This window comes from Aspergillus fischeri, genomic scaffold (genome assembly GCF_000149645.3).
Source record: "Aspergillus fischeri NRRL 181 1099437636247 genomic scaffold, whole genome shotgun sequence".
Lineage (NCBI taxonomy): Eukaryota > Fungi > Ascomycota > Eurotiomycetes > Eurotiales > Aspergillaceae > Aspergillus > Aspergillus fischeri.
Window position 1 is genome coordinate 2732237 of NW_001509772.1, and position 26580 is coordinate 2758816.

General features: G+C 50.0%; 10 protein-coding genes across 10 annotated transcripts; 6 read left to right on the forward strand and 4 right to left on the reverse strand.

Moving 5' to 3' along the window:
* Positions 1-1337: 1337 nt before the first annotated feature.
* Positions 1338-3224, reverse strand: NFIA_041840 (putative protein kinase; the record flags this gene model as incomplete). Its single annotated transcript, XM_001266502.1, has 2 exons — positions 1338-1880; positions 2538-3224. The coding sequence occupies 2 exons, from the start codon at positions 3222-3224 to the stop codon at positions 1338-1340; spliced, it is 1230 nt and encodes a 409-aa protein (XP_001266503.1).
* A 2091-nt stretch (positions 3225-5315) lies between these two features.
* NFIA_041850 (putative peroxisomal dehydratase) lies at positions 5316-6480 on the forward strand (the record flags this gene model as incomplete). Its single annotated transcript, XM_001266503.1, has 5 exons — positions 5316-5435; positions 5493-5541; positions 5607-5927; positions 5982-6075; positions 6138-6480. 5 exons carry the CDS (start codon positions 5316-5318, stop codon positions 6478-6480), a joined length of 927 nt encoding a protein of 308 aa, XP_001266504.1.
* Positions 6481-6643: 163 nt separating this feature from the next.
* On the reverse strand, positions 6644-8808 carry NFIA_041860 (GMC family oxidoreductase; the record flags this gene model as incomplete). The annotated part of the gene is made up of 3 exons (XM_001266504.1): positions 6644-8180; positions 8233-8676; positions 8753-8808. The coding sequence occupies 3 exons, from the start codon at positions 8806-8808 to the stop codon at positions 6644-6646; spliced, it is 2037 nt and encodes a 678-aa protein (XP_001266505.1).
* Positions 8809-10244: 1436 nt separating this feature from the next.
* NFIA_041870 (putative integral membrane protein) lies at positions 10245-11832 on the reverse strand (the record flags this gene model as incomplete). Its single annotated transcript, XM_001266505.1, has 6 exons — positions 10245-10531; positions 10594-10661; positions 10727-11118; positions 11371-11555; positions 11606-11741; positions 11797-11832. The coding sequence occupies 6 exons, from the start codon at positions 11830-11832 to the stop codon at positions 10245-10247; spliced, it is 1104 nt and encodes a 367-aa protein (XP_001266506.1).
* Positions 11833-13980: 2148 nt separating this feature from the next.
* Positions 13981-15605, forward strand: NFIA_041880 (peroxidase family protein; the record flags this gene model as incomplete). Its single annotated transcript, XM_001266506.1, has 7 exons — positions 13981-14155; positions 14220-14332; positions 14382-14412; positions 14468-14617; positions 14669-14989; positions 15039-15213; positions 15275-15605. The coding sequence occupies 7 exons, from the start codon at positions 13981-13983 to the stop codon at positions 15603-15605; spliced, it is 1296 nt and encodes a 431-aa protein (XP_001266507.1).
* Positions 15606-16200: 595 nt separating this feature from the next.
* NFIA_041890 (NPP1 family protein) lies at positions 16201-16965 on the forward strand (the record flags this gene model as incomplete). Its single annotated transcript, XM_001266507.1, has 2 exons — positions 16201-16412; positions 16473-16965. 2 exons carry the CDS (start codon positions 16201-16203, stop codon positions 16963-16965), a joined length of 705 nt encoding a protein of 234 aa, XP_001266508.1.
* Positions 16966-17646: 681 nt separating this feature from the next.
* NFIA_041900 (uncharacterized protein) lies at positions 17647-18693 on the forward strand (the record flags this gene model as incomplete). The annotated part of the gene is made up of 1 exon (XM_001266508.1): positions 17647-18693. The coding sequence occupies one exon, from the start codon at positions 17647-17649 to the stop codon at positions 18691-18693; it is 1047 nt and encodes a 348-aa protein (XP_001266509.1).
* A 346-nt stretch (positions 18694-19039) lies between these two features.
* NFIA_041910 (uncharacterized protein) lies at positions 19040-20463 on the forward strand (the record flags this gene model as incomplete). Its single annotated transcript, XM_001266509.1, has 2 exons — positions 19040-19366; positions 19519-20463. The coding sequence occupies 2 exons, from the start codon at positions 19040-19042 to the stop codon at positions 20461-20463; spliced, it is 1272 nt and encodes a 423-aa protein (XP_001266510.1).
* Positions 20464-21543: 1080 nt separating this feature from the next.
* Positions 21544-23677, forward strand: NFIA_041920 (acetolactate synthase; the record flags this gene model as incomplete). Its single annotated transcript, XM_001266510.1, has 3 exons — positions 21544-21671; positions 21754-21837; positions 21898-23677. 3 exons carry the CDS (start codon positions 21544-21546, stop codon positions 23675-23677), a joined length of 1992 nt encoding a protein of 663 aa, XP_001266511.1.
* Positions 23678-23860: 183 nt separating this feature from the next.
* Positions 23861-26568, reverse strand: NFIA_041930 (uncharacterized protein; the record flags this gene model as incomplete). The annotated part of the gene is made up of 8 exons (XM_001266511.1): positions 23861-24271; positions 24335-24544; positions 24611-24850; positions 24915-25088; positions 25155-25638; positions 25698-26062; positions 26145-26262; positions 26321-26568. The coding sequence occupies 8 exons, from the start codon at positions 26566-26568 to the stop codon at positions 23861-23863; spliced, it is 2250 nt and encodes a 749-aa protein (XP_001266512.1).
* Positions 26569-26580: the final 12 nt, after the last annotated feature.

The following is a 26580-nucleotide window of genomic DNA, read 5'->3' on the forward strand; positions in this document are numbered from 1 at the left end:
CAATGGGTGCTAGAGACAGTGATATTGCCTGCAACCTCACAGATCTGGTGAAACTTGGGAAAGACTTCTTTAATCTCATTAAGATTGCAGCAGCCAATTACACTACTATCACTCAGAGTCACTCACTTGAGAATGGTTAATCATACAAACCTTTGTATGTCACACCAGCGTGCATCAACATGATACAGAAGTTTGAGAGAGATTATCTGCTGAGGGTATGTTTACAATAAGATGTTAGCAAAAGATATGCACTAACATGACTAGATTCTAGCAGATGTATTAAATCCCTTAGAAATCGCTGATAACCGCACAAATGTTTTCCTGCTCGGGAGAGGGCCCTTTTTCCCAAGGCCACTTCTTACATATCTTATCATGGTTCTACATAATCCAGAAGCATTAAAACTATATACAGATAATTTTCGGTCCCAAAGAGTTCGACTAGAGAATAAAAAGGCTTCTATGAGCCTCATAGCAGGAAATAGTAAACTCATAACAGAGGGTAATGGCGCTGCAGTATGTTTGGTCTTAGGTTTTAAGAAAAAGACATGACATGCACAAGTTGCGAATTAATGAATCATACTTATTTCCAGATCCAAGGCTTGAGCGGTTCCCAGCTTACTTATACTTGTCATTATAGCGTAAGGATTGGGACCAAAGATTACCAAGAGGAGGGCTATGCTTGACATATATACATCTGGGTTTGAGAACATGCTTGTGCTCTCCATCACGTCATAAGGGTTTGAGGCGTCGTCCATTCGACAGGTGCTTGTCATCATATTGAAAGGATTCTGTGTATTATATGATATTCTGTTATTTGTGTTTGTCGATAATTCGCCACCTATATCTGTCCTGTTTAAATTGGCAGCTGGGGCCTCTCAATTGTCTTTAGAAGACATTTGATTGACCGCAGCAAAGTTGAAAGGCGTGGAACCAGATGGTTGGCAAGTTGGGTTACAAGGTTTCGGAGACTGCTGAGAGATCCCCAGATTTTGTGCCTCTTGCACATTTGTTTCGTATGCTATTCGTGTATGGGGTGATTCATAGCAATTTCCAAGGGGAGCTATAATATCAGCAAGTGCTCATCTTATAACTATAAGGTATATTCTTACATAAATACTGCTCCAGCTGATGGGAAACAAGACCAACTGCAAATAAAAAAAACAATAGGATTTAGTGGGCGGCATGATGAGCATCTACTCTTGATGCTTCCTGTGTAATACCCCTTCTCTTAAGGGACATCAGCATGTTACTACGTCTTGGTCCCTTGCCTTATGGTAGCTCTTGCAGCCAGCTAAAAAAATATGTCAGCAAACAGAATCATTGAGTCCGTCAAGGCCTTACATGTTCTCGCCGATGTCTTCAGGAAGAAGAAACAGAACCCCAGGACCTTCAAGGTCCATGGACAGCAGCCAAAGCCTCTCACCCTTATCCACCCAGGTACGCAACTTTCTCTGAATCGCATGTTCTCCAGCGCTGACCATATCAGTACGCTTGATCATGTCAGAGAGACAAACTATTGCGTCCTGGCGGAAGCCATCGCGTTGAAGTTGGTCTTTCATCAAATAGAATGCAACATAGCATAGTCGACAACGTACTTTCTCGATGATCATAACCCGTTCAATGCCACAAAGGAACAAGAATGATTTCGCAACAAACTCATCCGGAGACTTAACTGGCAGCTCTTGACCGTAATCTTGCGACTCTGGCAGGCGGAGCGGAAATTTCTGCGGGAGGCTTTTCCACTGCTCTAAGAGCGGCTGTAGTTCTTGAGGAAGATGTATTGGCGAATATATTTGGGCAGCTCGGTCTACTTTGTTTTGGCGACGACTGATTCGAGCAGGTATTCTTCTGACGACGGATCTTGCGATAGTCTCGATATCCTATGCTGGTTACCCATAGTTATTCATATTCTTATTAAGTGGCTTACCTTAGAAGCCCAAAGAAAGCTAGGGTCAAGATCAGTTTTGCCCTCTTTCTGTGCCTTGTTACAAGCCTTAAGAACATGAGTAGCTAGTAGCTTGCTCTCATTAATACCCATTATGTTAATGTGCAACTGCGACCCAGGCTGGAAGATGGAGACTGTTTATTTATCACAAGTAGGGAAGTAAGCAGGTCACCTATCGTAAATTCGTAATCCACCGCGCTAGACATATCACATGAATGAATCTTTTACTGACAAGGATTATGACTACATCCAAATATGGACTAAAGGGAAGAAAATAGATGTATTTGCCAACTGTGGATGGTATATACATGACAGTACAGATCCGTCACACGCAAATACCTGCATCCTGTGCTAATCATGAAACACTGTGGCGTCAGTGGCGTCTGCTCTGAGCCCAGGTCGCAAGGATTGTTATGGCGCCAAAAACAATTGCTATGAAGCTCAGGGATCTCCTCTCCGAGACGCATCTTAAAGAACGATTAAATAGTGACGGCGATGTGCTCTCCATGTTAAAAGAACTCAACGCCTGATGTAAACAATGTGCATTCTGAAATCCTCCTTGCGTCCAGCATTTTTCAATTATCAGGCTGACCCACAGACCGTTTGTGCTGGGAAGGGACGTTCGCTGGGGCCAAATTGCTCGACCATCATCGGGGGCGTTATCTTTGAAGAGATCAAAATCACACTTAGACCCTGTTACAACTTCGTACATCACTGCTCCAAGTTGTCCGATATCTGTCTGTATTGAGAACCCGTTATCGTCGGCTAATTCCATAACTGTGTCCAGTGGGAGAACAGATGCTTCGGTGAAATCGCACAGCTTGACAGAGAGATCAGAATCAAGGAGGAAGTTGCGAGTAGCAATATCCGCCACAAGCACACGCTTATCATGGATCTGCTCCAGTGTACGTGCCATTTGACGAAACCATGACATCTGGAGTGCCCGAGATGGCTTATTCTTTTCCAAGTAGGCGCGAAGGTCGCCGTTTTCCATGTAGGCGAGTTGAGTAGCTTTCGTGGAGAAGCCGATACAAGGCACAACACCATCAATTTGACCATTTCCGCTCCCAGTGGAATTCAATCGACGGTAGACTTCTTGCTCTCGCTGAATAACCTCCACATTCAACTGAACATCATCCTCAGTACTCCATGGATGCCTTAAAGGCGTCTTGACGGCTAGCCCATTACGCAACATCACGACACCGGACCTTCCATATCCTAGAATTTCGCTGTCGGGTATAGGTTGACCATCAAGGTCTATAAACAAAGAAGATGCCATTGTAGGCTCGAGTTTCAAGAAGGCTCTTATGAGGGACTGAATATGTATTGTGACTGAGAGCTGGAAACATAAAACCACAGGTTTGTTGGCCCCTTCTTATAGCTACAGGACAGAAACCCACAATTCACGTGATAAAATGCCAAGAATCTAGCCACAGACAACTGAACCGCTGTCGCGCAATTTTACGATTCTATCCTGATCACTTATGGTTGGGCATCGCATGTGGTTCAGGAAAATAGTTTCGAGGCCGGCTTAGTGTCAAGACAATGTATTCAAGTTGCATAAAAACTGAAGTAATAAAGAGAGCATCGCCAAGTATATGTTGAATATAAAGGCGCAAATGAGATCCAAACCATCAAAAAGCTTCCCGGCTCTGTTTTGCTATCCAATGCTTCGGATTAAGGCATCTTGCCTTGAAGTCCATTTTTATTATAGTAGCACCGGCAGTGGTTTCCTACCTGTCACGCTCCAACCTTAACACTTTGACCAAGCAAACCACTGCCACCTGCATCTCCGGGGCCTGGATTGGTATCGTCTGGCTTTGGGTTTTGAGTGCGATGCCTTGGGCAATCCGCTTTTCGCCGAGTAGAACTCGTTTGCGTCGTTGGAATGGGGTTGGGGCACGCGCTCCCCCTTTGCTCGGCTGGGATACACCATTTGACATGATCTTCGGTCGGGTCAAAAAGGATACAGTTCTTTTGAGACTTCCCTTTGCAGTCAGGGAATTTGGCCGGAGTTTTCCACATTTGCCAACACATTTTCTATCATTTATCAGCATAGGTTTAAAATCGATTAACTGAGGATATTCACCGGAGAGATTTTGGCCTGTTCTGATGGTGGTAATAATGAATTGTGCTATCAGTGCCTGTACGCTTTGTATAGAATCAGCAGAGATTGACGCTATATTTATAACTATTTCTACTTATGATCCCTGTCATGGTGTACTCTGCATGGAGATGTGCATCAAGGCCAATGAAAAATCACATGACCAGGATTCTTAATGTTGATGCAGTGGAAAATAAATTTAGGGGCTGGTGTTGGGCATGCGCAGTATACGAGAAAGGCCTAAGCCTAAAATGTTACTAAGTCTTCGCACGCGAAGAGCTAATGCAGCTCCTAGCACTCCACAGCAAGTGACAAGTATCAAAATGCCAACTTTTGCAACTATGTAAGATGCATTAATAAGGTTGGTACATGGAACTACTGGCTGCCAGGACTAGTGCAATGTGTGAGTCTAGAACCATTCACCCATTCAGACGCATGATTGTCATCACGTCTGGAAAGCAGATAGCCATATGGATATCCCGAACATTATATGCAGCATTTTATTTGCAGTTCCAGGCTATTTGCCTCTTTGAACCAGCGCTATTTGTTCAATCGACCATTAGACCATGATGATACTACTTATGTGATGTCTGCAATAATGGTGCTTGTAATGCTGGTAGTCTAGTGCCTCCTGACAAGCACCAGTCCCCTGAGCGACCCGGGGAAACGTATTTGTGTATGCATGTACATAGTGTGCCTATTCAGCTTGAGATACACGTGATTGATCGATTTGATTCTTCTCCTTCTAGTCACGTGATCTGCGTCTTTCGGCCCCATTTCCCAGGCATCCAAGTTCAAGAATATAGGAGATGACGGCATATGCTTCTATTGGGAATTTGACATTGTTCTTAGTAGAAATGGTCTTCTGCCATAAAATTTGTAGGTCGCACAAGTTCATGGTTTGGAGAGATGTTGCGTCCTTGTTCGTGCGCATCCGAAGTTGGTCCCTAGATATATATCTGCTCCAACTCAAGTATCATGATCCGTACAAAGACGGGTTTGATTCCTGTATATGATCTTCTCTTAAACGCAGGACCTCACAGAGGTTTACTCGAGTTAGATTCGCCCAGAATTGTACATACCCGATGGAGCCAAATGGAACGTGTTGATAAATCCAAAGTTGCACGAAGCTCGGTCCCGAAATGCCTCGGCAACCCCGCATAAACACCACATACATAAATGGCCATCATCATCCGCCTCACATCAATCATGGCATTCTCATCGATTGCAGACCAAAGAAAAATCTACATTACTCCTCAAAACGCAATGTCCGGACCCGGAGCTGGTTATGAATTTCCCGCCCAGGAAGTCTCCTGGCTCAAGCGGGATGTGTTGCTCTTTGCCAACAGCATCGGGGCGACCGCCGACGAACTGCACTTTCTCTACGTATGAAGTCCCTCTGCTCTCAGGACTCTCAGGGTCATTATTAACAGTTTCATACAGGAGCTGCATCCCAATTTTGCCGTCTTTCCAACTTATCCGATTATCTTGTGTAAGTTGCGCCGACAAAGAGAGAACACTGCATGATCAATCCGGCTGACGTCTCTTGTAACATAGCATTCAAGCTCACAGACTCCGAGGTGACTGACTTCTATGCTCGTCAAAAAGCCAACCCGGTTCCTGGTGTCCCCAAATTCGATCCTAGACGGTCGGTTGACGGCCAGCGGAAATTGACCGTTCTCAAGCCCCTGCCCCCGAGCAGTGCTGGCAAGCAGTTTGAATTGCGCAACAAGGTCATCGGTGTCTATGACAAGGGCAAGGCTGGTTCAGTGATGGAGACAGAACAAACCATCGTGGACAAATCAACGGGGGAGATCTACACCAAGATAGTGAGCAGTGGGTTCTTTGTCGGCCAGGGTAACTGGGGTGGTCCCAAAGGTCAGTTACTCGCGTCCTTCTTCTCGAATTGCGGACATTAACCTGTGTTTCTAGGTCCTAGCACTCCCAACTATCCTCCCCCAGAAAGCCGTAAACCTGATGCCACACATGAAGTGCAAACCACAGCGGAAACTCCTCTTCTGTATCGGTAAGTCGTCGCGACGCGTGCGCTGGTCGATGCGAATCTTGACTGATCAGTGCTCCCTGAAGTCTGAACGGCGACTATAACCCTCTTCATGCTACACCCGAGCCAGGACAGCAGATGGGCTTCGGAGGCACCATCATCCACGGTCTCTTCAGCTGGAACAGTGCTGCTCACGCCATTCTCAAGGCGTTTGGCGGCAGCGACCCCAACAACTTTCGCGAATTCCAGGCACGCTTTGCATCTCCGGTGAGGCCAGGTGACCGTCTCACCACGGAAATGTGGAGGGTCGGCGATGCCACGGATGGGTTCGAAGAGATCCGATTTGTGACCAAGAATGACAAGGGGAAGGTCGTCCTGAGCAACGGTCGGGCTCTGATTAAAGTAGCCAAGTCAGGCTCGAAATTGTAAGATTCTAGAGTTAAGAGCATACCGAAGTACAATGTCTACCAAGATGCTCGTGCAGATCTCGACTGATTAAGATTATGGCTGAAGGTAGTTTAACATACAACGGTCCTCAACAGCAACGCTCCGACAAGAACAGGGAAATGTATATAAATCACTGAGAGAAGACCTACGCAGCATCAGCAATAATGACGTCGGCCGCCTTCTCGCTGATCATATAAATGGGAAGCGCGATGTACCATCCCGGGATCTTGGGGAACACCGAGGCATCCACGACGCGCAGGCCATCCACACCACGCACCCGGAAGTCCGAGTCAAGGACAGCATTCGGATCCTCATCGGCTCCAATGGCGGCGGTACAGCAGGCATGATGGCCCCAAGCCTCCCGCTTGATAAAGTCCTTCAGGTCCGCCTCGGATGTTATATTGGGACCCGGCCATACTTCTTCAAAGTTGCCGTCCAATGGCACCAGATCATTGAAGATCTTGCGGGAAAACAGCATGGACTCATAGACAGCCTGAAGATCCTTCTCGTCCGCGCCGTTCTCCGTTACACCACTATCGAAGGAATTGAAGTTGATGATCGGAGTATCTCTCGGGTCCGCGGAGCGCAGTTCGACCGTGCCGGCATTGTTCCGGCTCTGGGCTTTCAGGGTAATCCAGGTCCAGTATTGCGCATCCTTCAGGCCCTCGTACGAGTAGTTGGGATAGTAGCCTGGAAAGTTGACGGGAGCCCCTGAAATGAGCACATCGGGCTTTCCTTCGGCCGTGGATGTCTTACGGACGATAGCGATGGCAATGCCGTTGGTTGTATAGGTACCCTTGTTGATGGCGTTGTTTTTCCACTGGTCTAGGCAGGGATCGGGCATGCTATACATGAAGGTGCACTTGCTTGTGAGGACAAAGTCCGTGGGGGCCTTGCCCACCACGCCGGTCTCATACCGGTCCTGCAGGTTCTTGCCCACGCCAGGCAAGTCCACCAGGGTGCGGATGTTCCACTTGCTCAACTCTTCCTTCGGGCCAATACCACTGAGCTTGAGCAGCTGGGGCGTGTTGAAGGTGCCTGCCGAAAGGATCACCTCCTTGGCAGCGTTGACACTACCAGGAGTTCCTGCGGATGCTTTGCTTGCACGGGGATCGGCGCGGTACAGACTCTGACCCCGGAGATAGTCGACGCCGATGGCTCTGGGTCTCTCACCGGTCGTATCAAAACGAACATTTGTTACCAGTGTATTCAACTGGATGTCCAGGTGGTATTTGCGAGAGCCGTCCTTGTTGACACTGTTGACTGTCTTCATGAGAAAGTCTCGAGGACCGGTACGTTTGTACTCGGGTACGTCTACCGCGATGGGGACCTGAAAGAGCCCAGTCTCGTGGTCGCGGGTGGGCAGCGGGTTGTTGATGTCGCGCAGCAGGATTTCGCCCAACCCAGTGACGGTAGTGATGATCATGCCCAGCAGAGACTTTCCCACTGCGGTGGCTGCCGCAATGACCAAGGACAACAGCTTCTGATCCTCCAGTACTAGGGTCAATTGGGTCAGACTGGTGGTCAGCCAACCGTCAAAACCATGACCTATCAGGCTGCTGGGAAGGTATCGGTTGCGCTCGAGGCGTGTGAAGTAGCCGCGCATCTTATGAAAGGCCCAGGAGTCATTGCCAGTAAGCGTGGCGAGATCTTGCCAGTCGCTCTCATAGGGGTAGATGGTGCTATCGGAGTCAACATACAGCCAGGAAATCTCACGCAATTAAGGAGACTCACATCATGGCGTTGTGCGCCGAGCAACCACCCAGTGTGCCTGCACGGGGATACAAGATGCCCAGGGGTTCCGAGTTCGCTGGAGGATTCTGACCCACATACAACCCCCCGGCAGGAGTCCGGTAGGTCATCTTGGAGTCTTGTTTCTGGCGCTCGAGATCCGAGTAGTGATTCACAAAATAGTCCCATCTCATTGGCTCATACTCGGTTGATTGCAGTTGAAGAGCGGGAACTTGTTGTTGGAGGGCATCTCCTTGATCATCTCCGGCATCGAGCAACAACACCTTGAACCCGGCAATTGCCAGCCGGGCTGCCAGAGGGCCTCCTCCAGGTCCAGAGCCGACAACGATATAGTCATACTCTGCGGTCCCATTGGTCGCCCGCGGAGCGTTGTATGTTGACCGAGCCTGGCGTTCGTGATACGCTTGGTGGCTTGCATCATGACCACTAAAAGCATAGAATGAGAGTGTCAGCATTCATCAATTTGGACGATCCAAACGAGGTATACAATCAGGCTGCGTACCTGACCAAAGTCCCGAAGAGGAGGGTGCATATCGAGAAGCCCTTGCTGATGTGCATGTTGGGCCAAAGACTTTTTGCTCAAGGGACTTGCGATGCTGCCGGACAAAGGGACTCTAACAAGGAGCAAAGCACTGATTCAAAACGAGTTTATATCTGCAGAACATCAGAAGCAGAGTCTCCTGAATTGCAGCTGTCGCAACGTTTTCCATCACGCAGCCAACGTGAGTATTGATCGACATTCGCAAACAGACGGTCGATGGTCCGCTGTTTCTCCTGTTACCAATGGCCCTGAGGTTTTGGGTTATCGCTGCGAGGCGTGGCGCACATGAGCGTACCTGACTGAGAGCAATAATACGAGCGGACTGGCTCGAGCTCGAGGAATATTCAAGCCTCCTACGCCGGCCTGGACCCAAAGGACACTAGCCCCAGTCTGCGTGCTCAAAATACGTTCCCGCGTGCCCCCTAGTCCATCGGCATTGGTAATGCTCACTGGACGGGATGTTTTCCGAGAAGGACCCGATTGGGTTGTCAAAATACGCCAGGATGCGTTAGTGTATCCTTAGCAGAGAGAGCCATACAAAGGATATACTCTTCCCAATCCATGTTCCTGCTGCTATTTCCCTATCGCTATTGTCACAACTATGTTCAAGTGTGTGAACCATTCCCCCAATCCATGACATCGCTGTCAGACGTGTCTGGAGTGATCATTACCCAAAGTATCAACTAGGTACTTCCCGCACCTAACCAACAATATTCATCCTAGGTAGTGTCGGATCCTCTCCGCAGAGGTTCTAGCTTTGGACAATCACTTATTTCCCCGACAATCCCTTGCCCACCAATAGAGCCCATACCTTGTGGAGCCGAGAAAGTACTGTTGTGGAGCACTCAGAAAGGTGGCGCTCAGCAAAGTTCGCGCCGTTTTGACGGGCGGTTTAGACTTAGCGGGTTGTCAGTGCCTAACCTAAAGGACAATTGACGGCTCGTTTTATGATACAAGGCTTTTTCCGAGAGACAATCGGCAGTCCCACTTTCTACTAATGGCAGACATGCCGTCGTGTTGCTTACTGCATGGGGAATATGCCCAATTTAGTTGTGTCAAACACTGGAACTAGCGTATCTTTCCTGGAAGCAATGCTTAAGTGACATTATGCTGCTTCCAGTTGGCGAGTAGAATTCAGGGTGACTGAGACATTGCTGCTGTTTAAGCTTCATTGCAACGGGATGTATAGTCCATGGCAGTGCGCAATGTAGATTATCGACAAGAAGCCAGTGGATACTACCGTTCGAATTTGATTAATATCCAACGCTGATTATTTTGATGATATTAATGGTTTGTAGGTAGAACAGAGCCGAACCTGACGCCAAAGGAGTCATGCGGAACCAAAACCCTTAGACTATAAGAACGATATATCCTGACAAAGGGAAAGAATGAATGTGAACAAGACAATTCTTTGCAATACTCAGAGCGGGATTCCCATCCAGACGCCTCCATATCATGCTGGACGACCGGCGTCTCTTGGGGGACGTTCCAAGTCCACCAACGGCACAAACTTGCCTTCTGACCAAGCGCTCAGGCTCGGACGACTGAGAATATTTCCCTCTCCTCTGGAAGCAGCTCTCCCCGACCGAGTCCCGCTCTGCTTGGAAGCTGCGCGAGTAGTGTCTCCAAACAGGGTCGGACATAGACGACGCATTAAGGCACGAATGGCCGGCAGACAGGCGCAAATGATGCCCACATGGACCTCAATTGTACTCCAGTATCCGATTTCGACATAGTCCCCTGTGGCACAGAACAATCGTCAGACAGGTACCGTGCAATTCACATCCTACGATTGGACTTACAGGTAAGATTATTGGTCGCGGCAAAATGGATGAGTGAGTTGAGTCGGACGATACTGACCAAAGTGACACTGTACGGCATCAGCTGCGAGAAGACAGAGTAAAAGAAGACATCGTATGCAAGCAGAAGACTTACAAGATTCCTAAGCTGAACATGGACATGACAAAAAGCTTTTTGCGCAGTGAGAGATTGAGCCGATACAGCTCGCGCAGTGGCAGGGCCATAACAATCACATCCAGAACCATGTTGATGGCTGCTGCAGACCAGCCTTGGGCATTGATGTTGTTGCACGAGTAGTGGCCTTCCCCATCCCAGTGCAGCCAGGCGCCCTTGAGGGGTCTGCATTGGAAGACCGAGATCAAGACAAAAGCAATCAGGTAGCCCATATTCAGCCCTATTACGACATATGTCATGATTCGAAAAGGACGCGCGGGAAACACACGCAGATAGAAGAGACAGATGGAGATCTTGGTCAGTGGGATGATACTGAGATACAATAATTCGTCGTAGAAGTAGATCTTGGGATTCTGTCAATATCACCCGTGACACTACCGTCTGCGGAAACTCACATAGAGGATATGCGTGATATTGTCTGGCGACACTGTCCAGAGGTCTTTTCCCAGACCTAAATTGGCCACTGCGATGACAGTCAGTATACCCAGCATTGCTGGCAAGGCGAAATAAGGGTTACACACAGACAACCGACAAGGCAGAAAGAGGGATGACCAGTGACTGAGCCAATTAGCTTGACTCAACTGCGCAAAGCCAAAGTTTCTCACCATCGTTACGATCATTGCTAAATCATCCATTCCAAATTGACCACCACAGCATGGCAGTCTCGCGATCATGCGCAGAACAAAAGCAATGAGTGCCAAAGCTCCTCCAGCAACCCCGGCAATGGAGACCACACTGGTCCGGTCTCGAATCGGCAACCCACAAGCCGATGAAGTCACGTTCTTCGTAGCTAATCCAGTCAGTCATTCGGACGCTCGGAGCCTACAGACATGGTCTTACCTAGAGACTCGCGAATGGTACAGTTTGCTTGGACACATATCTCAAGTGTGCCGGTAAAGACCGGATCCGTACACATACACGTTTGGTTTGTGAGGGTGCAGGGAGAATGGGGAATCGTCGACACCATGCATTGCAGCTAGACATATCAGCATGCTCCCTCCAAAACCGACAACATACCGGTGTTGACTTACTGCGCATGAGGGCAAAGCTGCCGCCAGCTTCTCCATGTTGTTGGCCGTAACATAGCCAGTCCACGAAAGAAGGACAAGGAGAATCCCGAGCACCTTCATTCTGCTGAATGCGTATGTCTGGGATAAACACCTGGAGGTGGATCGAACAACATGCGAGTCTTCGAGCTACAGCGAGATGAAAGAGAAAACCCCAAACATAAAGAGAAGCTCCTTAACGCATTCCCACGGTGACTCTTACCGGCAAGTGTTGGAGCATGAAGCGGTTGCAGCCCGACAACCACAAAGCCGGAAATGTATGATCACCCCGCGATGTCTTTCGATCCTGCCCCTATGCAGGACAGTAGTTCGGCATATTGCCGGAGCTTTGTGATTCAGCGAGTCATACACATTGTCCAACCCCCTGGTGACTAAAAGGATTTGCAGAAGCTCTGGTGGCTGCGCTGATTGGGCGTCGCACCTGCTGATCCGGAAGTTCTGGATTCCCCCTAAACGCCGCAGAATCCTTGGCCATGCAAATCAAGGAGAATATAACGGTTTCTAGCTATACAATCCTTGTGGAACCGTGGCGTTGCACGACCTGAACTTAAAGCAAAGCGCAAACCAGCTTTTCGGTGTTATCAAAGGGGTAAGCATTGAACAGACACGGGCCATTGTATCTTGCCCCCTTTTGGCTTCCACTTTCCCGATATCTGAATTGTCAGGACTCCAACTCGAAGACAAGCAATAAACTGTTAGCTAATGGAGTCGAGTCAGGTTCGACTGCTTGTTGCCTTCTATACAATTACGATCGACATCGTGCATGGCAGTTACTCCAGAGTGGTGCTACTTCGAAGTCTTCACTGTTGGCTTCTTCCAGCTCACCGGGGAAGCTAGTTTATTCAGGCCCTATCCAGCACCTGAGGCCCGACCGATTCAAGCGTTTTGATGTTTGTCTTGATCGGAATCTGAGGGGGATGCGAATATCAGGTCTAGATGAACTCCTTTGCTAGCAAGCTTGTTACGGATAAACACATACTCCACATCATATACACTTTCGCGAACAAATGGTCATGACATGCAGATGTCCTAAATCCAAAGCTCTGCTTAAAGCCCTACCTCGTACGGCGTATCTTTGCCAGTGTGGTACTTTGTGCCGCAGGCCCGCAGCTTTGATAACAAGCCGTTCAGGAGACCACCAAGCCATCCACTGTCAGAACTGGATTCTTCTCCGCGCTGTCATTTCTTGCTCAAAGTCATGATTGGTTCGTCTGCTTCTTGCTAGAAGCCACAATGGAGCCAAACGCATGCAGCTAAGACTAGGCGCGGGGTTCGCTCGTGTTCGGTGCGGACTTACTTCGAAACTCAGGACACGCCTTTGTGGAAGGGAATCTATGTGCGGATCGTCGACAGCAACCTGAGCGATGAGGGTTTGTTTCTTGAACGGGTCTGATCGACATTGGCCGGTTTGTTGTCGCGGGATATCTGAGACGCCCGGTGGTGGGACTATGGCCGCTTTAGGTAACGGCGAATGATACTAAAGCTGAACCAGGCAGTTTCTTGCGACCAAAATGGAAAACACGGGACTTGGGAGTAAATAAGGCTCAAGGGATGCTTCTGGGGTGGGTTCCTTGTCTGTGGGGGTTCTAGTCTTCTGGAGCTGCGGCGTCTGGTTACCGTGTTGAAATTGGCATGAAAGGCACAGGTCATTTAGACTATGAACTTATTCGATTGGCCCTTGCGTGCCTATGAATTTCGGATGATTCCGTCCCAAGGATTCTTATTACTCAAACTCGTAATGCAGTTAGTCGACTGGCATGTGGAGCCCTGCACGTTGACATGACGACCCCCTGTCTAGGGTTCTTGCTAGTTGCTACTCTTTTTATATCGTTTAGAACCATGAGGGTCGGATTTGCCGTGTAGTTGAATTAGGACCTCAGTGCGAGCTTCACGTTCCGCTCGACTAAGGAGAAAGTGATTAGTAAAAGGTTAGTGATCGCCGTCACAAATACTGAATCTCCAGGGGCATACCCTCGGGTATGCTACTGATTACGAACCGTTGTGTTGCTGATCGTCTATTTGTATAGAGACAACTCCAGGTTTCTTGAAGAGAATTTCCCGGCTGGTGCTTTACTGTCACTTTCCCTGGAAAGCCGTTCCTCTTGACGCTGCTAATACTCCTTGTGGCTGTGAGCCCTATCTTCCAGGATGAAGGCGACTATTTCCTTGGCCATTCTGGGTCTGGGTTCCCTGGCCTCAGGCTTTCCTGACCGTATGGGTGGATCTGCTAATACGAACTGCCCATACGCCGCGCTGAAGGAGAGCGAAGATGCAGAGCTGGGAAGGCGATTCCTGTTCGATTCGATGACCAAGCCCATTGATGGTATATTCCGTTCTTATCCCCGTCGGAGTGTGAGGGAGTGAAAATGGTGCTAATAGAGCAACAGTAACCGGCGTACACGCGTTTCAGCCGCCGAGGAAAGGGGACCAACGGGGTCCTTGTCCTGCGTTGAATGCACTGGCGAACCACGCTTATATCCCTCGCAGCGGTGTTGTGTCGGTACGTGGTCCTTCCCGAGCGAGAAGCCTTGGCCCTGACATGAAAGCAGTTCGCGGAGGTCATCGCGGCCGTCAACAACGGTAAGGATATCTAAATAATATCTATTGCTTAGGCCTAGGCCGTTGACCTTGAAAGTGTATGGAATGGGAGTGGACCTGACCACCATCCTGGCTCTCATGGGACTCGTATGGACGGGCAATCCGCTTGCTCTCGTCCCCAGTTTCTCTATCGGAGGTCGCGATTCTGGAGTCAACAATCTGCTGAACAATCTGGGGGGTCTCCTAGGTATGCTCCCAGTTTCACCCTGACGAATACTCCACGACTAATTCAATCTAGGTGAGCCCCAAGGCCTTACTGGTTCGCACAATTTTATCGAGGCCGATTCCTCCAACACACGGGACGATCTGTATGTTACTGGAAACAACTATGCGCTGAACATGGACAAGTTCATGGAATGGTACAACATGTCGACGGACGGGACTTTTAGCATGGATCTGATGGCCGAGCGGGCCAAAATCCGCTTTGAGCAAAGCATTCAGACGAACCCGGAATTCTATTACGGGCCAGTGACGGGCCTTATTGCTCGGAATGCTGGTTATCTGTTCCCTGCACGATTCTTCCGCAATCATTCGCGCGAGAACCCCGAGGGTGTTTTGAGTAAGGTTGAATCGTCCAGAGGGGGAATGCAAAACTGACGAGCAAATAGCCAAAGAGATTGTTCGCAACTTTTACGGCATTTATGGAGATGAAGGAAACCTGACGTACCGCGAAGGATGGGAAAGGATCCCTGAGAATTGGTACAAGACTCCGTTAGATTATGGCCTGGTACAGTTCAATACCGACTTGGTGGACTGGGTACTCAAACATCCGGAACTTGCAAGGTAAGTCTCTTGCTCCTGCATACTCCGTCGGTTCCCACATCGCTCATCATGAATCATCTAGTATCGGAGGAAATACCGGCACGGTCAACAGCTTCACCGGGGTGAATCTCGCCGATGTGACGGGAGGCGTCCTGAACCTCACCACCCTCTTGGAGGGAAATAATCTGCTGTGCTTTGTCTTCGAAGTGCTCAAGTTTGCCAGTCCTAATGCTTTGGCTGGTCTTTACAAGACCTTGGCAGCCCCCTTGGACTTGATCAACAAGATCATCGCCGTCCCACTCCTGGACATGTCGTGTCCGGCGTTCAAAGACATGCAGATGGGCGGTAGGCCACTCTGGGATGCCATCAAGGACGATTTCCCGGGTGCCATGAAGAGCGGCGGTGCCCTGTGATGGTAGTTATTTCTTCAACCGCCATACTACTTCAGGGTACCTCGCATGTTCAATCTATTGTATACTATGGTGTGCCGTTTAATGCATTCGTCAGCTCATACGTGCCTTAACCTGAGCCCAACGATTATTTAATCATAATACACAGCTGTTGTCAATAAAGCATTCGTACGCATTCAATTGAATAAAGAGTGAATCAGAGGGAAGCATAGTTGCACATGTTGATCTGGCAGGAGCCCTAATATAGTCTCATGCTGCAGTGTATCCCGACCTCTTGCGATTGGCGGAAATATCCAAGGATTCGTCATGTCTCCGCTATGAAAATGCCACGAGTCTCGTTCAGTAGATGGCGTGTTTCTTATAGACCAGCCACGGAGAAAGCCTTGGCCACTGATCATTGCTGGATTCGTCACGTTCATCGGCTACAGACCTGGTAGGAAATAAACCATCGCACCGGGCGTGGGCATGGCGGAGAATTGATATCCTGCCAAAAGATTTATGAATATGCTTCTCCCCTGTGTTATACTATAAAAAGCCGAGATTCCTTGTTCTTGTCCGCCGCGTGGCTACTGTGCAACTCATCGCTCGGACCCGCAACATGGCCTTCCTTCTCACTCTCGCCACTCTCGGAGGCTTCGCCCAGGGAGCCGTGCTGCCACGAGCGAGCATCGACAGTGATGCGGTGGTAGGATTCCCCCAAACTGTTCCCAGCGGTACTACCGGAGAGATCTATCTTGCCTATCAGCCGTACCTCAAGGTGGTGAACGGTTGCGTTCCCTTCCCCGCAGTCGATGCAGAGGGCAACACCAAGTAGGTTCTCCCATGGCACGACACAGTGTTCTGTTGGAGCGTTGGAGCTAATATCAACAGCGCTGGCCTGGCCCCGACAGGAGCATCCAACGGCGACTGCGCCAGCAGCACCGGCCAGATCTATGTGCGCGGGGCCACATATGGCGATTACTACGCCCTCATGTACTCGTGGTATTTCCCCAAAGACGAGCCCTCGACTGGGCTGGGACATCGCCATGACTGGGAGGGAGTCATTGTCTGGCTGTCATCGTCCACGTCCACCTCGGCTGACAACATTGTCGCCGTGTGTCCGTCCGCCCATGGTGGCTGGGGCTGCTCTACAGATGGATACACCCTCAGCGGCACCAAGCCTCTCATCGACTACTACAGCATCTGGCCGGTAGATCACCAATGTGGCCTCACCTCGACTGTGGGAGGCACACAGCCCTTGATCGCCTGGGAGAGTCTGCCAACAGTAGCCCAAACGGCACTGGAGGACACCGACTTTGGTGATGCCAATGTGCCTTTCAAGAATGCCAACTTTGACTCCAACCTGGCCAAGGCGACTTTTTGAGAGAGTTAACACGTTGTTGAGGTCAGAAATGAACGGGGGATTCTGCCTTTTGTTTTGCTGCGCGATGTCGGATTATGTGTGGAGTGGAGCATGATAATGCAGGTGCTCTGTTGGCTTCCCATCTTTAGTAAGCGGAACTTGCAAGCATCCTTAAATCCATATCATTGTCAAATCAGATGTGACCTCGCGTAGTGCTTTCCAGCTTTAATCCCTGTCTAGCACATCTTCTCGGTTTTTGTAGTGGCCGAAAGCCGAGAGGGATCATGAGACTTTCAATGAAATGCGTGAGATCGCCTTCTTCTTGGTCACATAACTCACATTATTGCTGCTCATCGGGTGATCGACAGTTTGTCAGTCCAATAATAGGCCGCCCTTGACAGCAAGTCCTGTCAAATACTCTTTCGGAAAGAAACCGGAAACCCCCACTGCTTGGGAACGGACGATCAATCAGCATCGCCCAACGGGCATCTGGTTGAGGTCGATGACGAAAGGACCAGACCATGCTGCGGGAAAGCGGGGAGCAACATTCTTCTGGGCAAGTGAATGAAAGATGAAGAGGAGAGACCGATGTATAAATACCCCCCGTTAGCTCGATCACGCCATCTGACAGCGGGATGCAGCCATCATCTTGATCTCTCATTGATCCTTTTTCTGCTGCTTTTCCTGCTAATTTTGCCCATCATGGCTGAGGTCAACGAATCGCCGTCTCAGTCCCGCTTGCTCCTCATCAGTGTCCCACGCACGGCATCGAATCTCATGCTCAAGCTCCTCAATATCCCTTGTCAGAAGTTGGTCACATCCGAGAAAGGAGGTTATTTCTTCTTCAACGCCTTTCTCAAGGTCGCCTGGAATGGCCGCCTAAGTATACCCGTAGAAGAGCGGAGTGAAGCCGAGAAGCAGGAGATCCGCGATGCCTTCCAGGAAGCCGTCGATGGTCTCGAGGACTGTTCTCAGAGAGCAGAGCAAGAGGGGAAGATTGCATTCGCCAAAGAGCACGCCTTCTGGCTCAGTAATCCAGCCGCGTTGGGGAATATGACCGAAGACGCCGCCAGCTTCCGACCGCGCATTCCTGACAAGTACGGGCCCTCGCACACGTTTTCCCCTCTTAATCATACTGTTCTCCCTGACGAATACCTGCGGACCTGGAGATTGACCTTCATCATTCGTCATCCAGCCTTGGCGTTCCCATCTCTCTGCCGCGCCATGGAAAAGTTCCGGCAAAGCGGCCTTTTGCAGTCGGAGGACACCATCGGGACACAGGCAACCAACTTGACCTTGAAATGGACGCGAATGCTTTACGACTGGTGCCTCGAGCACCCTGACCTGCCCGGTAAGCCCCTGGTGGTAGATGCGCAGGATATCATCCACAATCCGCAGGTGATGGTCCGGTACTGCGAAGAGACCGGTCTCAACCCAAATGCGTTGCAGTTTGAGTGGGAGACCAAACCGCCAACCGTGGCCTCTGAAACTGAAGCTGTAAGAGTTTTTTCCCCGATCCAGAAAATGACAGACATCGATTTTGACAAGGCTGAGGCGATCATGCTCTCGACCCTGTCCGCATCCACGGGGATCATCAAGGACAAAACGCCGACCGCGGTAGATGTAGACGCCGAGGTCGAGCAGTGGAAGGAGGAATTTGGAGAGGAAGTGGCCGTGAAGCTGGAGATGATGGTGCGTGATGCTATGCCCGACTATGAATATCTCCGAAGTCGACGAATCACTGTCTGATCAAGGGCTCGCCATGGGATGGTCGGACTTTTTGCTGTGTCTATAGTAAGGCTTACAGACTCGTATCAAGGGAAGCTTGACAGTCTTCTAGAACCCGTGCATGTGTAACCAACGTAACCAAATCAATTTGACTCGTTGCAATACTCCAAATGAGCCCTATATCGAACTAGAGATGCTTCTAACCACTTTGAGCGCGGCGACAATCCCGTTACATGAAACGACCCCTGGAGTTTCGCCCCGCAGAGACGTAGACGGACTAGGCGACTTGAAACCAGCTGGCCCAAGCTGAATGATACAAGAGTTCGACCACAAGAGGATACGAGCCTATGAGGATTTGTATTCGTAGATGCTTGGTTGGCGCGGTAGCGGGAGCAGAATCATGAGACCACTGCAGCGGATTGTCTTCGCTCTCAGTTGTTTGTTCCTTGTGTATCTGGGTCTACGGCTTCGATTCGGAGGATATGCCCCTGGCAGCCCCGCACCTCAGTCCTTCCCTGGAGAGAAGGGGGCAACGCAGCATTCATTCGGCAATCTATCATTGTCTCACGCCCAATGTGCTGTCGTCTTTCCTGCTCTATTCGACGAAATCGAGGATGCTGTTTCTCGCGGACCCTTCCCTCTCACATGGTCACGATTAGGAGAGCCGCTGCAGGGACGCATCAAAGACAATCGGGTAGGGTTGCAGATCATGCAGTTGGATTTCGCTGACAGAAGGTACAGCTGTACATCTTAAACTGGCAGAAGAAGGCATTTTTATCACAGCAGATGCTCAATGTAACCGCTCATCCCAGCTAATGGTATGACGTGCACGTAACACTCATCCAGGAACGGACAGCAGCTCTGAACCAGCTCTATCGCGCAATGGTCACTTCTCCGGAGCCCCTGCCAGACACTGTTTTCGCCTTGAATATCCAGGATCGGCCGATGGCACAATCATGGTCATATGCGCGTCCAGCAGATCCTACTGCCACCAAGGCAGGGGACTTTCTCATGCCACACTTTGCTTTTTGGGCGTGGCCGCTCAAGTATATTGGATCCATGGACCGGGCACTGACTGCGATCACCGAGATCGAAACAGATCAGACATTTCAGGCTAAGATTCCACAAGCGGTCTGGCGCGGCACACCTTGGTTTAACGATGTGCAAAACCATGATCTGCGCAAGCGACTAATTCAGGTTACTACAGGCAAACCGTGGGCGGACGTACAGTCCTTGAAATGGGAAACCAACGGCCAAACGGCCAGTAACGGACTGGCCATTGAGGACTTTTGTCGGTACAAGTACATCATCTACACCGATGGAGTAACCTACTCTGGACGGCTGCTCTTCCACCAGGCTTGCCGCTCCATCATTCTGACGCCGCCCATGGCGTGGATGCTCCATACTACACATCTCGTGCGACCGGTCTTCTCGAGCACATTATTGCAGACAGAACCCAGTTTGGGACCTCCCCATCAGTCGGATCGCATCAAGCGAGCCTGGCCAACTGATCTTAATGCCCAGGACGCCAATCTGGTGATGGTCTCACCGGACTGGTCCGACCTTGAGGCTACCATCGCATGGTTGGAGAATCATCCAACAATAGCAGAGGGCATTGCGGATCGACAGCGTGAGCGGTTCCACGACGGAGGATATCAGAGTCCTGCCGCCGAGACATGCTACTGGAGAGCATTGGTCAGGGGCTGGAGCAAGGTCGTTGAGCCAGAGGGCAGTGAGTGGAGTGAACACCAGGGCGTCAGATGGGAGCTTTTCAGTCTTGGAGAACTCTAATGGAGGAGATTGTGAGAGAGTTCCTGACGCCACGAAGTTACTGTGTTGGTTGGGGGAAGGAAAGATAGTCTAGGCTTATGCTAACGATGTGGCAAGTCTCGGCCTACATTGTCATACGCCAACTGCCCTTAGCAAGAATATGTCAATGAGTGACGATATCTTATATGTTATTAACCCTATTGTAATCGTCTTCGTTCCCTACCGTAATGTACTTGACGGGTCCCGGATCGACGCGGCTGTTCTTCGCTCGAAGGGCACCTTGTGGTGCTTTAAGGCCGAGGATGTACTATTAGATGGATTAGTAGAACATCAGTGAAGTTGATTGTGACTACCACCTTCAGTTCATTTTTGATATCGTTAATATAAGCCTCTAACGCAGATCTGGCCATGATGCCACCACCAAGAGAAAGGCCAGTCTAGAAACACCCCTCCGCCTCTGTCATGGACATGTAGCATAAGCAGGGTTTCAAGACGGCGAGCTTGGTAGCATCGTGTGAGATGTACAAGCTGCTTTTTGAAGAGGAGGGCTTAGGGCCCCTCTACTCCTTCTGGTAGTGGATGATGAATTAATGGAGGAAATAGATATTTTTACAGCTAGCCCAAAACAAACATACGATGAGAGTCCATAGTACATTTGAACCATCCTACCTCAATCTACAGCAGATGGATATTACTATTATTCAACATCTAAAGAGAGTACCGTATTTTTATAGGAGGTAGAACATAAGTCGCAGAAAGACCATAGAGATCCTGCTCAGAAAAACACATGAGCATGACTCATTTACCACCATATGTACATAACTCAACCGATATCGCAAGCCGCGTCAGCAAAGACCAGCCTACTAGTCTCTACCAGCGTTATAATGACTCATTCCATACTTATTTCCCCAGAATCTACAGGGGTTTGAAAATGATGGTCCGGCAACGGAATATCCGGACAGCATGGAGAGCTGGTGACACAACATCCTTCCACTCCCCCAATTCTTCTTCTCACACAACATTGTTGTTTTTGATCTTTTAATTCTTTCTTCCTCGGCTACTTCTCCACAAATCTCGAGGCCTATGCTTCAAGCCCAGCAAATGGCTCCGACTGCCAAAGCATTCAACATGTCTTCTTGCCGTCCGGGGGTTCGTATCGCCGCGTTGTTGAACCAGGCTTTTAAGAAGCTGAATGTCAGGAGCACATTTTCTGTCGCGGCTCAGTCAATGTATCTTACCCCTTGCTGTCTTCAGTTAACATAATTATATGCTCCGCAAAGTATTCGTCGTCTAATGTTTTCACGTTGACAGGCGAGCGACCCCAGCCGCACACTTCAACCTCTCCAACGCACAGTCATCCGATCCACGACAGTCGCGAAAAGCAGGAGATAAGTCGTATGGGTGTATCCCGCATGGAGTCAACTAATTATGGCTAATCCTGCTTGCTTTCAACAGGTTTCTTGGAATAACGGGAGGCCAGATCTTCCATGAGATGATGAGACGACATGGCGTTAAGCACATTTTCGGGTACCCTGGAGGGACTATTCTTCCTGTCTTTGACGCCATATACAATTCGCCGCACTTTGACTTTATTCTCCCCAAACACGAGCAGGGTGCAGGACATATGGCGGAGGGATATGCAAGAGCTTCAGGCAAGCCAGGAATCGTTCTGGTTACGTCCGGACCTGGAGCGACAAATGTGGTGACCCCAATGCAAAATGCTCTATCTGATGGAACCCCCATCATCGTTTTTTGTGGCCAAGTTTCGACCTCGGCAATCGGAAGCGATGGTTTCCAAGAAGCCGACATGCTGGGCATCTCCCGGTCATGTACCAAGTGGAATGTCATGGTCAAACATGTCTCTGAATTGCCGCAGATAATCAACGAAGCCTTCCAGATTGCCACAAGCGGAAGACCAGGCCCGGTTCTTGTCGATCTCCCCAAGGACGTCACGGCTGGCGTGCTCAGGAAAGAGGTCCCCATGATGTCGACCTTGCCGAGTCTGACTTTAGCGCAACCAAGCCAAGCAACACTCTCAAAAACCTTTCACCGCATAGCGGAACTCATCGACGTGGCGAAGAGGCCTGTCATCTACGCTGGTCAAGGGGTAGTAAGCTCTCTGAACGGATCTGAGCTGCTTAGACAGCTTGCTGACCGATCATCAATCCCGGTCACCACGACCTTGCAGGGACTGGGAGCATTCGATGAACTTGATGAAAAGTCACTTCACATGTTGGGAATGCATGGTTCAGCCTATGCCAATATGGCCATGCAAGAAGCTGATCTTATTCTTGCCCTTGGTGCGCGCTTTGACGATCGAGTGACTCTAAATACCCAGAGATTCGCCCCTGCTGCAAAGGCGGCAGCAGCAGAGGGTCGTGGGGGTATCATCCACTTTGATATTACGCCAAAAAATATCAATAAAGTGGTCCAGGCAACCGAAGCCGTTGTCGGCGATGTGTCTGACAGCCTTGCAGAGCTCTTGCCACATGTGAAGCGGAGAACAATGGCGGATCGGCGAGAATGGTTCGAAAAGATTCAAGGATGGAAAAATCGGTGGCCGCTCGATTTGTACAAGCAGTCAGGGGGGCCGTCCCGCCTGATCAAACCTCAGTATGTGATCCAGCAATTGAGCGAACTGACGGCTGATCGTAAACATGAAATGATCGTCACCACGGGGGTTGGCCAGCATCAAATGTGGACGGCACAGCAGTTCCGCTGGCGGTACCCACGTACCATGATCACCTCGGGGGGATTGGGGACCATGGGTTATGGGCTGCCTGCAGCGATTGGGGCCAAGGTGGCGCGCCCAGAGGCGCTGGTGGTTGATATCGATGGCGATGCCTCTTTCGCAATGTCCCTGACTGAGCTATCGACAGCGGCCCAATTCAATATTGGCGTCAAAATTATCGTACTGAACAATGAGGAACAGGGGATGGTAACACAATGGCAGAAACTCTTTTACGAAGAGCGCTACGCGCATACCCACCAGTTAAATCCTGACTTTATGGGGTTTGCCAAAGCCATGCACGTTCAGCACCGTCGGGTCAGCGAGCCACATGAGGTAGTTGATTCCCTGGGATGGGTCATTACCACAGACGGGCCCGCCTTACTAGAGGTTATTACAGAGAAGAAAGTGCCTGTTTTCCCAATGGTTCCAGCTGGCTGTGCCCTACATGAGTTCATAACATCGAATGCGGAAAAGGGACAAGGAAAGAAGAACTCTGATGCTTGATGCGGGAATACGTATGCGAACCTTCTTACAGCTTGAGTCCAAGGCAAAAAGCCTAAAACAAAACATAGAAGTGGTTAAGATAGTGCGACAGTTTGCTATAGCTACGGGATGCTGGAACATAGAGAGGGGAAGAGAACATGTGTAACTGGACGACTGAGCAACTTAGCAAGGAAGTATGTACGTCTAAAGGTCGAAGCGGGACAGTGGGTTGTTCTGCGCATTCTCCTTCACAGCGGTCGTTGCAGTAGTCGTCACCTCCTTTGCAGCTTCCTCAATGACCTTTTTGGCCGGAGCAGAGGGCAGGAGACTCTGCGTAGACTGTTCAATGTCCTCGACTCGCTCTTCCATCCCACCTTCTATTTCTTTGCGTTTTGCAGAGGCGATGCTGACGATGTTGGCAGATGCATTCTGAGCCCAGCTGGAGAGCTGGGCCACCTTGTTTGCAATTTCGTCTTTGGTCGACTCCACACTCAGACCGTCAATCATCTTCAACCCGGGTATGATGTTCTCCTCGGACAGCTCGTTCCACATCGTGGCAATGTCTCCAAAGGTTTCAAAGTACGCCCGCAGGATGACAGCGTACTTGTAGATCATCTGCATAACCATCGGTCAATGGGACTCGGCCGCCAAGGTGGCTGATTAGTTCTTTGGACTCACCGATTTCTGCAGCGTACTGAGAGTGAAGTTGCTCATCTGCACGTCGCTGGCTCCACTGCTGCTCGTGTCGATAAAGTCGTTCACGGTGTGTTCCACAACGACATCAATGGTCGAGCTGATGGCGTTGAAAAACCGGCAGAGCTGCATGATATTGTCCTTGACGACCATTATAAGTGAGATGCACTGACGAAGAACACTCTTGATCTCGGTCTGACACACCACAATATCAGTTACCAACGGCATCGACGGATAGTACTTGACGAAGGATACGCTTACCAATGATGCCTCTAGGGTCGTCTGGCGCTGGAGCTCGGCTTGGATTGCTGTAAGTTTGTTCTCCTGCTCAACAAGGGTTGATGAGGCCTCCTGATAGATCTTTTGCGTTGAGAGGAAAGTTTGCTGGGTCGTGTGCAGTCGATCCTTAGCCGCATCCAGGACAGCTTGCGCCTGGGCGGATTTGGCATTAGTCTTTGCAACCTGGACGGCAGGGTCTTCGGTGGTGGCCATCAGAGGAGCCTAACAGAGCTTGTCAGAAGAGCCATGCTGACGTAGCATATACCCGTCAAGATTAGAAACTTACTCCACCAGAGTTTACCCCGGGAAGGGTTTTGGCAGTAGCGGCCAGACGAAGCGCCTCCAGATACTTCGGATGAAACTTCTCTTGCCAGCCTTTAACCAGCTCCGAGTCAGCCTTGGGCGGATCTTTGCTGATGTCCTTTAGCTTGGCGGCTTCTTTGGTAATCTCGTTGGCAACCTGGCCGTCTCTGTTAGCCATCGGTTACGGGAGACGAGCATAATTTCAGTCTCGGAGCAGCTTTACCTCAGTAGCGGTCTGGAGAACTCCCAGCAATTTCTGACTGGGAGGATCCTCAGTGGCTGACTGCTCGAACCGCTCCAGGGTGTCCTCCAGCATTTTGGAGGTAAAGGAAGCAGTCTTGTCCGGCTTATTCGGCGAGTCTATAGCACTCTCCCAATTGACACCACCGTCTGTCCCTGAGGTCAACAGGGCATTCAGGACTGTAAGATACACCATGGCGGGCTTGACCTGAACGTATGCCGGGTCATCGCTGTATTGTGGAAGAGGACTCTTGGGCTTGGGGGGTGCTGGGGGAGGTGGGGGAGGCGCCTCTCCATTCTTTGAGGCATTTTTGCCTCCGTTGACGACATCCTCAAACATCTCAACCCCTTTCTGGGCTCGAGCGACCGGGTTAAGGTTGGAGGTATATGCAGTAATTGCCTGGCCTAACGCAGTTGTCAAGGTGTCGGCAAGCTCGCCAACAATCTGCTGGCCCAGAATATCCCAGCTTTCAAGCGTGTCAGGAAAGCCGATGAATCGGTTGGTTACTGTGGTTGCATCACTTACCCGGAAGGGAAACTATCGGAAGCCTTTTTGTAGGCTTCGGAAGCGACATCTAGCTGCTTTCCTAGCTTCTCCGATATCTTCTTCGCTTCTTCGACGGTGTTGTTCTGAGAGTCAAACTGCCTTTGGGCTACAGACATGTTGACTTCTGTGGCCAACCGTCTTTCTTCGTTACTGGACTGCTCTTGGACACAGTTCGAATGAAGATCAGCCGCGAACCACAGCCACTCTTCGAACTTCTTGTCCATCTGGAGAGCACGGGTGTGACATTCGTCGGCGGCCTTTTTCACACTTCGCAGCTGAGGGACGAGCATTTTTTGGACATCTGCTGGATCAGAGCTCCCGATGATTTTTATAATCTCGGCGACCTTCAGTTATGGCTCGTTAGCGCTATCCTTCTGTCGCGTGTACACCTTGCGTCATCGATTATATTGACCGACAACCACGTACCTTGTCGTAGATGATATGGGAGATATTATTTATCCTTAACATGCCATCCTCGGCATCCAGGAAGGCAAAGCGGCCCCTGTTGCTGCAATCGACCAGGTTCGCCCTTAAGGAGGTGAACCTGTATTGTCCATCAACACCAGCCATTCTGACCAGCCTTGAGCTTGCCAGGAACTTACTGCATGAACTTGAAGCCGCCCTTTGGAGGGGTGAACTCGATCGTTGTGGCTGTCTCCGATGAGGAGGCCACAAGAGCCGCACCGAGTGCATTGATTGAAATCGGAGCTGACTTGAGAAGGTCTTCCCAGTTCACCTGAAAGATAGCTGAGCTTTTGATTTCAGCGACAGCCTCTTTGGTGATACCGGACCGATTGTCTCGCGTATGTTGGACTTCTAAAGCAGCCAGCAATTCCTTCTGGTCCACCATTTTTACGTCTTT